At 57.5% G+C, this 9,724-nt stretch overlaps 1 protein-coding gene across 3 annotated transcripts in view; it reads left to right on the top strand.

Annotated features, from left to right (window-relative positions):
• Tnfrsf1b (TNF receptor superfamily member 1B) overlaps positions 1-9,663 on the top strand; it is a 24,346-nt gene extending 14,683 nt beyond the window's left edge. For all 3 annotated transcript variants that reach the window (XM_033767622.1, XM_033767621.1, XM_033767623.1), the window contains 6 exons: positions 344-437; positions 667-902; positions 1,202-1,279; positions 1,636-1,670; positions 4,905-5,079; positions 8,611-9,663. In XM_033767622.1, the coding sequence (XP_033623513.1) occupies positions 344-437; positions 667-902; positions 1,202-1,279; positions 1,636-1,670; positions 4,905-5,079; positions 8,611-8,921 (929 nt within the window). In that variant the 3' untranslated portion in view covers positions 8,922-9,663. The remainder of the gene's footprint in view (positions 1-343; positions 438-666; positions 903-1,201; positions 1,280-1,635; positions 1,671-4,904; positions 5,080-8,610) is intronic.
• Positions 9,664-9,724: the final 61 nt, after the last annotated feature.

Here is a 9,724-nt window from a genome sequence, read left to right as displayed (position 1 = left end):
CTGGTCTAAAGTGAGTTCCAGGTCAGTCTCAACTACATAGTGAGACCCTGCCTCAATAAAAACCCAATTAAATAAATAAATAAATAAATAAATAAATAATAAAAGGTCTGGGGATGTAGTCAGTGCAAAGGTCCTGGGTGCGATCTCCTGTACTGCAAAAAAAAATAAAAAAAATAAAAGATGTTTCAGGAAGGGGAATTCACATATCCTGGTGATCAGCCGTGTTTGCGTGTGAAGGACGTACAGGCAGAAGTCCTTGGGTCCCTGGGCTTGCCAGACCTCCAGTACCGGGTCCCCTTCGTGAGGTTCGAGTGCTGAGTGGACCTCCACTGTTTTCTTCCAGGAACTGCGAGCTCAGACGTGCATTGCGCCGCCTGTGTCCCAGGCACCTTCTCCAACACCTTGTCCTCCACTGAAGTCTGCAGGCCCCACCGCCAGTGAGTGGCTGAGCCCCTGGTTCTGAAAGAACAAAGTGGGGCGTCCATGCACTGGGGTTTGAGATGATCCTTGGCCAGGGCCTGGAGTACGGGGTGCTCAGGGCGGGGCCTGATGTGGGCGGGGCCTTGGCAGAGGCTGTGGGGACAGCAGAGGCAGAGCTGAGAAGGCGTGACACACCCTCATATACAGGCCTCTGTGGCCACCTAACTGCCGCTGCTCCTCCTGCAGGTGCAGCTCCGTGGCTGTCCCTGGGAATGCGACCACGGATGCAGTCTGTACATCTGTGTCCTCCACCTTGGAAGCAGCCCCGGGCCCAGCCCGCACGCCCCGGTCAGTGTCCCAAAGCGCGGAGTCCGTGGAGCCAACTCTGGCACCCAGCACAGCTGCCAGCACCGTCTTCCCGCTCCCTGAGGGACCTGAGCCCCCAACTGGAAAGAGCAAGAATGGCATCTCCCTGCCAATCGGTAGGGCACAAAGGCCCTTTCCTTCCTCTGCCAGGCCTGCCACCTTCTCTTCCTGTTTTTCTGACAGCCCGTGGCTCTCGGGTGTGGTTCTGCTGAATGCATTCTGCAGATGGGACCGTGGACTGGGCCAGGGACCTCACCTGTTTCCCTTCTGGGCTTGGGACTCTACCAGGCTGGAGGCCTCACACGTGCGGCCTGCTGACATGTGTGGTCAGACTCATTCCTCCCCAGCAACAACCCCAGCCACGCGGGTGCTGGACACCTGCACACTGGTTTCTGAGGACCTCCTTTCTTCCCAGGACTGATTGTGGGTCTGACAGCCCTGGGGCTGCTGGTCATCGGACTGGTGAACTGTGCCATTGTGACTCAGAAGAAAAGTAAGATTTCGTTCCATCTTGCATGTGTAGTCCAGGGGCGTTTGGGAGTCCAGCACTAGGTGTCACTTTGGGCTCCTATAGACCTGGAGACTGCAGTCCGATTCCTTCTGAGCTTAGATCCTGGGGCAGCGGAGGCCTCTCTGTTCACTTAGCCTCAGGTTGTCCTAGGGGTTGTTCGGAAGCAGGAGGAGCTAGAGCTCTGGTAGTGGGATCTCCGTGGGTGAGGTGTGTGCAGGAGATGGGATGTCCTAGAGAGAGCAGGGCATGAACGGAGGTGGGGCTGGTGCATGGTGTGGGTGGCCCAGGGCAGGGACCGGCATTGGTGCCACTCCCTGACGTGTGCCCTCTCTTTGCAGAGAAGTCCTCCTGCACAAATAGAGAAGCCAAGGTGGTGAGTGTCCCTCTGCCCTCTCCCTGCTTCTCCTTGGTGCCCTGCCCACGGGCTGGGTTGTTATCTGAGAAACCACGGGCTCTGTGGTCTGTCCAGGGTCAGGAGGTGTGGAAGCCCTGGGTGGCCCAGAGCTGAAGGTGGATGCAGGGTTTCCTCTCCTGATTCTGTGGCAGGGGCATTGCAGAGAGGGCCGCCCAGCAGTGTCTCTGGACTCCCAGCTCAGTGCTGTTTGCCCTGCTGGACAATATTTCTGTGGGGATGGGATGGTTTCTTGCCTCCCCGCTCTTCCCCTTTTCCAGCTTCATGCAGAAGCTGGTGGGGCACGCGGAATAAGCATCCCTTCTAAGTTCTCCTGCGGCCCAGCTGCCACCTCCTCTTTCCTGACAGTTTCCCTATACTCGAGGCACTGTAATGTCCAGAGTGTGGCCCTGGTGCCCCTGCTTCCTTTTCCAACACTGAGTCTGTGTCCACAGAGAGGGGGCCCCAGCCGCTGTGTGCTGCACTGTTCAGAGGCCGTGGTGGGCAGGGAACCGGTCCTGGCGCATGGCGTCAGCACATTCTGTGGCTGCCCCATGTGCTCATCCACAGTCCCTGGGGCCACCTCTCCCAGCGAGTCCTGAGCCAGGCTCTTTGCCCCATCCTCACTTGTCCCCTGGGGCAGGGAGTACCAGCACCAGCCCACCCCTTGCTTGGTCTGTGCTGCTCTGGGCTCCCTCAGGCAGCTGGCTCAGGTCCCTGCTGGAGCCTGAGGGTCTGGCCCCAGTGCTGCCAAGTGAGCAGGGGCTCAGTGCCCTCTGGCTCCCAGGGCTCGTGACAGTGGCTGCTTCTTCGGTTAGGAAAAGCAGCGCATGCACATGTGTGGGCTCACTCCCACACCCTCATGCAGGGACTCACTAGTTATCAGTGCAAACGTTTGCCAGGTGTCGAACGGGTGCCAGGTGTGGTGCTGAGTGTTACTTATTCTCACAGCATCCTGTGACACAGGAATATGCTTCTTGCTCCGATTTTACTGCCTAGGTCACTTGGCCCAGAGAAGTTAAGTAACTTTCCCAGGGTGCTCAGCTGAGAAACATAACCCAGGATGCGGACACAGGGATGTTTCTGCTTAGCGCCCCAGCGCACCCACACCAAGCCTCTCTAGCCGTGGCCCTCACTGTGTGGACATGTGTGTGCACACTTCCCATGCCCGCAGCCAGCAGACATGCTCAGACAGAGACAGACATAGACACTGCAGGAACCAGCCAGCAGCTCTGCCAGGGTCTCTGAGGGGATCCTGAGTTTGGGAGGTGCCTCTCAGTGCTCCCCGCTGGAGTGCCAGCCCCCAGAACCTGACTCTGGGGGCAGCTGCTCCTGAACTTTGCAACTTGTGGCTTTGGAACAGGGAGGCGGCTGTGACCTTTGGGGTTTCTGTTCTGCCTGGCTCTAACCACCAGCTGAGGGGTGAGGTCCGACAGAAAAGCCCCTGCTCTGGAGGTGGTGAGGAGTGACGTTTGGACCTGTGGCCCTTGGAGCTCAAAGCAGGGCTGGGAGTGGGGAAGCAGCCAGGGTCAGAGACAGACACAGTCACCTTGAAGCCACAGCTCTGGTGGGTGGGGCCACGAGCCAGTGGCTGCTGGTGATCAGCGGGAGAGGAGCAGCTCCGTGGCAGGAGAGCTGTGCTCCTGCCTCTGCTCAGACCACATCTGGAATGATCCCTCCCCCAGGGTCTTAGCCTTGGCCCAGCTGGGGGTTGGGAGCACCGTTCCTGTGCCCTCCCCACCACCCTGTGCATGCAGCGGCTCACTGACCCGCTTGCCTGTCACTTCTATGTCAGGCAGGTCCTGCCTGCTGGTCATGCATGCACCCTCCCCAGGGACTTCTGGCAGGGACCTCTGCCATCTCCTTTTGTTCTGGGGTCCAGCAGTCACCCAGAACCCCAAGGTCCCAAGCGCATGTCCAGTCTGTGTGGACAGACGACAAAAATAGCCCTGGAGTGCAATTTCTGGGTGGCTCAGCTCAGGTTCCCGGAACCAGGGGTCTTATCTTGAGCCACTGGAGCGGAAACCCCAGGCATTCAGAAAAGGCATCGTGGGCCCAGCCCCACCGTTTTCTACCTGTGCGTGACCTTGGGCAAGTCCCTCACCGCTCTGTGCCTCAGTTTCCACACCTGCATGGCCAGGGTGACACCGTCGGGAGGGTCAGTAGAGGGACTTCGGCAGGGTCTGGTATGGGGTGGCGCTCATGCTCCAGCTCATTTATTGTCATTATGTAGGGAAAGATGGAGGTCACAGAGGAGTGGGCGGGGCTTGGGAGGGAGGCTGAGGCAGCACAGCTGGAAGTCTGAATGAAAGGGCTGCAGCGCTGAAGGATTGGTTGGTTGACCACAGGGTCAGTGACCTTTCTGCCAAGGCCAAGGCGGGACAGTGACAGTGTCAGGCTAGAGGACAGCGTGGTCTCCATGACAGCAGCTCAGCCTCATAGACCTGGGCAGCTACGTCTTATTCTTTAACAAGTTTTTGAGCTATTTAAATAGGTGGGAACCACAAACTGCACAAAAGTGAATAGCAGGCCCCACATGGCTCACAGGCAGTACTTTGCCCACTTCTGACTCAAACGTACCAGGCGTGGTGACTCACACCTGTGGTCCCAGAACTCAGGTGGCTGAGGCAGGAGGACTGCTGTGAGTTCAAGGCCAGCCTGGGCTACACAGTGAGACCCTGCCTCAAAAACAAATACCAAAACAAACCAAAACCAATTGTGCAGGGCTTAAGTGCAACAGTCCCTGTTCTTTGCCCTTTCCAGTTTAATCTTCACAACAACCTTGTGATGTAGGTCATTGCTCTCCCTTTCTAGATGAAAGCAGAGAGGCACAGAGATGTTAAGTAACTGGCCCAGGGTCACACCTCCAGTGAGCGGTGGAGGTGGCTGTGGCATGCTTGGCCTGGGCGTGGTCCCACGTGCTTGGCCACTAGGCCGGGCGCCTCTCCCCGTGCTGATGGGTAACCATAGGAAAGTGCTTGTGCTTGTGCACAAAGGGGGAATCAAAACCCTGCCCCACCCCCGAGACTGTCTGGTGAGCAAGGCCACAGGGTCCGCACCTCCTGAGTACTTGGAGTGCGCCCGGGAAGAGTGCGCAGGCGCGGGTGGGGGTGTGTGCATGCGCACAGCGCGCGTGGTGTGAACGGGGAAGTGCGCATACGGGTGGGCAGCATGGTGGGTCCCGGCCCGGTGGGCTGACGCCCGCTCCCCCTGCAGCTGCACCTGCCGGTGGATAAGTTCCGGGGTGTGAAGGTCCTGGAGCAGCAGCAGCTGCTCACCACCGCGCCCAGCTCCAGCAGCAACTCCCTGGAGAGCTCGGCCGGCACTGCTGCCCCGGGAGCAGAGAAGGCCGAGGGGTCTGGGGAGACCCCAGCCAGCTCCAGGAGCTCAGGTAAGCTGCAGAAGTGCACCTGGTGTGGTCCCCCTTTGTACGGATGCCCCTGGACATGATGGGGTTACGCCCCCAAAACCCCACCCTATCGAAGATGTCTCAGTGGAAACTGCACTCAGTACATCGGCCTGTGCCTTCCTATGTCACTGTGGAAAATCTGAAATTCTTTTGGTTGCTGTTTGGGGCTTTTTCTTTAGGGGTGTGAATCCTGGAGCAGCAGCAGCTGCTCACCACCGCGCCCAGCTCCAGCAGCAACTCCCTGGAGAGCTCGGCCGGCACTGCTGCCCCGGGAGCAGAGAAGGCCGAGGGGTCTGGGGAGACCCCAGCCAGCTCCAGGAGCTCAGGTAAGCTGCAGAAGTGCACCTGGTGTGGTCCCCCTTTGTACGGATGCCCCTGGACATGATGGGGTTACGCCCCCAAAACCCCACCCTATCGAAGATGTCTCAGTGGAAACTGCACTCAGTACATCGGCCTGTGCCTTCCTATGTCACTGTGGAAAATCTGAAATTCTTTTGGTTGCTGTTTGGGGCTTTTTCTTTTTCTTTTCTTTTCTTTTTCTTTTTTTTTTTTTTGAGATAGAGTCTCATTGTGTAGTATATGCAATCCTCCTGTTTCAGCCTCCCCAGTGCTGGGATTACAGGCCTGCATCACCATGCCTGGCCCTAAATTTGAAGTTTAAGTGCAGTTTCTAATGAACTCATTTGCACCTATGGGAAGGTGAAGCAAGTCAAACTATTGTGAGCCGGGGCCACGTGTGTTTCTCCCCTGGCTTCTGTCCTGCCTGTCTCCCCCAGAGCCCTGTCCCCTGTGCCCCGCTTGGTTTGCACCCAGCCCACCCTTCCCCTGTTCTCAGTGGAGCCACAAGGTGCAACTTTCAGGCCCCAACCCTGCCAGGCTCCCGGACCTGAGGTTGGTCTGAGCCCCTTCCTTCTCCTGACCTCCCAACCGCATTTCCCCTGGGCATGGGAGAATTTCCCTGACATTGTCCATGCTGTCACCCCTAGCTGGACTGGCTGTTCCTCAGGGATCCCCAAGCCCCCACGAGTTCAAGGCCAGCCTGGGCTACATAGTGAGACCCTGTCTCAAGACAAAAACAACCAAAGACACACAGCAGTGTGTTTGCCCTGGACCTGGCCTGTGACAGGTGTCACCTGGGTTGGCGAACCCTTCGTCCCCTTGTCCCTGGGGTTTGCTTGGTCTTGTTTTGCAGTGGGGAGGTGACATCTACTTTCCCAGGCCTCTTCCTGTCTTGTCACCTCAGTCCCAGCTGGTGGGATCCCAGGGAATGGCCGTGATCTTGGTCCCCCCCCTGGGTCCCTGCCCAGCTGCTCTGGCCCCTGGAGGTCCCAGCAGCCTTCTTATCCTGCTGAGCCTCAGTTTCTTCATCCAGAGATGATCGTGGCACCTGCTTGGTGGGGCTTGGCACCTTCCTGGGAGGTCACTGTCCCTCTGGGCCACCTCTCCGTAGAGACTGGAGCTGCCATGCCTGCTGTCCCCGGCCTGCTGGGCCTTTTCCGGGCCTCATGCCACCCCTCCGCCTGTAGCACGTGCCCCACACTGACTGTCCACCCAGGCCGACAAGACCCCTCTGTTTTCCCTGTCACAGACACAGCCCTCATCAGCTGCATTCTAACCTGAGAGCTTCTTGGCCCTGAGTGTTTGTTGAATGAATGAATGAATAAATGTGCTCCAGCTGTGAACTCTTGGTCTTTGTCCAACTCTTGGATTCACTTTCTGCCTTTTTCTTTCTTGCTTGCTTGCTTTCTTGCTTTCTTTCTTTCTTTTTCTTCCTTTTTTGAGACAAAATCCCACTGTGTAGTTCAGATTGACCTTGAACTCATGGTAACCTCCTGCCTCAGATCTTGCTTGCTTTCTTGCTTTCTTTCTTTCTTCCTTTCTTGAGACAAAATCCCACTGTGTAGTTCAGATTGACCTTGAACTCATGGTAACCTCCTGCCTCAGCCTCCAGAGTGCTGGGACTGCAGGCACCAGGCCTGATGGAGTTCTGGCTTCTTAGCTATGTGTCACCTCCACAGCATCCTGGGTGGCTTATTCCTTGGCCCTGGAGTGGACTCCTGACCCTGTCCACCTGTCCCCTCTCCCCCTCGGCTCTTCTTCCGCCTCCATTGCTGACCTGTTTCCGCCTCCCCCTCCCACCCCTGCAGCTTTCTCCACTTTGGGTGCCCGTCAGCCCCAGAGCTGTGGCCCAGCCGCCCCCACACTCATTCATGAGGCATAAAGGCCATGGTGACTCGGGGTGACATTTGGGGTGGAAATTTCTTTCCGGCCTCATGATTTCAGCCCTGCCTCTTCTGGGCCTGTGTGCTGTGGTTCTGAGCAGGACAGGTGGCTGCTGCATCGGGTTCCTGGGGGAGTTGGAGGGTAGGCTGGGGTGAGCGGGCGGAACTGTCAGCCCCACAGTCACACAGCTCTCAGTCCCGGAGGGGCCTTGGCGTGGGAAGCCCCTGACATTGGTCCCAGCCTGCCTGAAGTCCTTCCCGGCAGCTGCTTCGGGTGTGCGGCCTGCTGTGGCCGGGTCCTTGGCGCCTGGCCCTCGGGGGAGCCATACACTCAGAATCTTTTCCTTTTGAGCATGTTGGGTAAGGTCTCTACTACGGAGCTAACCCCAGCCTCAGATTCACGTAAAAACACTGGGTCTGGTGGTGCACAGTGGTAACCCCGGCACTCTGGGAGGCTGAGGCAGGAGGATTGCAACCTCCAGCCCAGCCTGAGCAGTGTAGTGACTTAGGGAGATCTTCTTTCAAAAAAATGAAAGGAGCAAGGAATGTAGCTCCGTGTGAAGGCCCTGGATTCACTCCTCAGTACTCCAAAACAAAACAAAACAAGACAACAATAAACTACCACTACCAAGAAGAAAACAGATCCTTGAGCTTTTTTTTTTTTTGGATAGTCTTGCTGTGTGGTCCAGGCTGGCCTCAAACTTATGCGATGCTCCTGCCTCAGCCTCCTGAGTGCTGCAATGGCAATCATGTGCCAACATGCCTGGCATTCATGGACTACTTTTTATCCATAGCAAGGAACAGTCACAAAGTCCCATCCCTCTTGGGCTCAGTGTCCAGCAGGCACTCTAAGGGAGTGATGGTTGTGACAGGAAGGAGCAAACGTGCCTGGAGAGGGAGGCTAGAGAGGCTTCCTGGAGTGAGGCCTTTGATTGAGGCCTGAATGACAGGAAGGAGAGACATGTGCAGATGGGGAGGAGAGTTCAGGCTGAGGAGTAGCATGTGCAAAGGCCCTGAGTCCCAAGGGGCTCTGATAGTGGCTGGGAGGTGCATGTGGCTGGAGCAACCATAGTGCGATCTTGGAGCAGCAGGGGGACAAGAAGACAGGCTCCAGGGCGGCGGGCTGTGGTCTTTCCCCCTCAGAAAGTATTCAGAAGTATTTTACTCTGAAGTACTCAGAAGTATTTTCCCACATACTTCCCTCTGCCCCTTGGGCCCCAGACAAGCCTTGGGGACACCCTATGCTCTAGGCTGTGGGACTGACACCCTCCCTTCCTGTGATGATTGACAGAGTCTCCTCCTGGCGGCCACGGGACCCAGGTCAATGTCACCTGCATCGTGAATGTGTGCAGCGGCTCGGACCACGGCTCCCAGTGTTCCTCCCAAGCCGCGACGGAGGACCCCGACACCAGCCCTGCGGGTCCCCCGGAGGAGGAGCAGGTCCCCTTCTCCCAGGAGGAACGCCCCTTCCAGTCCTGGCAGGAGACCCCGGAGACTCTGCTGCAGAGCCTGGAGAAACCCCTGCCCTTCTGCGTGCTTGAGTCAGGCGTGAGGCTCAGTAATGGGGCTGGGGTGAGCCATGTTGCAGCCGCGGGGCACTGAGTCCCGGCAGAGCCGCTTGACAGAGGGGCTCCAGTCCCCCCAGGACTGCGGCTTTTCATGGGTCAGGTTACTGCAGCCGTGGGGAAATTGCCATCTTGGTGCAAGTCCTCGGGAGGCGGCTGGCATGAAGCTGCGGGACCAACCCTCATCGCCTGGACCTGACCCAGCTGGAGCTGCGCGCTTGACTTCCGGAGCCCCTGGTGGCTTTGTTTTTAGACCCTGGGCTCTGACCTGATTCTGGCTTTCCAGGGGCCTCAGCATCCTCCCCTTCTGAGGGGCTCGCTGTGTCTCACCCATGGAGCAGGGACAGCACTTCCGCCCAAATGCAGAGGCTGAAAGGATGGCCCCTGGGAGGGGAGGCCGCCGGCCAGAGGGTTCTGTGGGGAACACGGGTTCCTCTGCTCAGAGTAGCTCAGGACTCTCGGGAGGTATCACCTCCAAACACGCCTGGCTCGTTCTTTTGTACCTGGTGTGAAAATCTGATGCCCAGAGGTCCCAGGCAGCCATCTTTGCTCCGTGCTCCAGCCAAGATGGCAGACCTTGGACCTGGGATAGGCTTCCCCAGGGGTACAGCCCATGCTCAGCACGCTCAGTGCCCTGGGTCCAATCCCAGCACCCCCAAAGTATGAGTACCATGCAGGTCAACAAGGCAACAAATCCAGGGCATAGTGGCTCACGCCTGCAATCCCAGCATGGGAGTCTGAGGCAGGAAGGCTGCTAGGAGTTCAAGGCCAGCCTGAACGACATAGCAAGACCCTGTTTTGGAAAAAACGAAAAAAAAAAAAAAAAAAAAAAAAAAAACA

The sequence above is a fragment of the Fukomys damarensis genome, unplaced genomic scaffold (genome assembly GCF_012274545.1).
Source record: "Fukomys damarensis isolate Sample0158 unplaced genomic scaffold, DMR_v1.0_HiC HiC_scaffold_23, whole genome shotgun sequence".
Classification (NCBI taxonomy): domain Eukaryota; kingdom Metazoa; phylum Chordata; class Mammalia; order Rodentia; family Bathyergidae; genus Fukomys; species Fukomys damarensis.
Note: the sequence above shows the minus strand (reverse complement) of the source record. Positions and strands in the feature narration are given on the sequence as shown.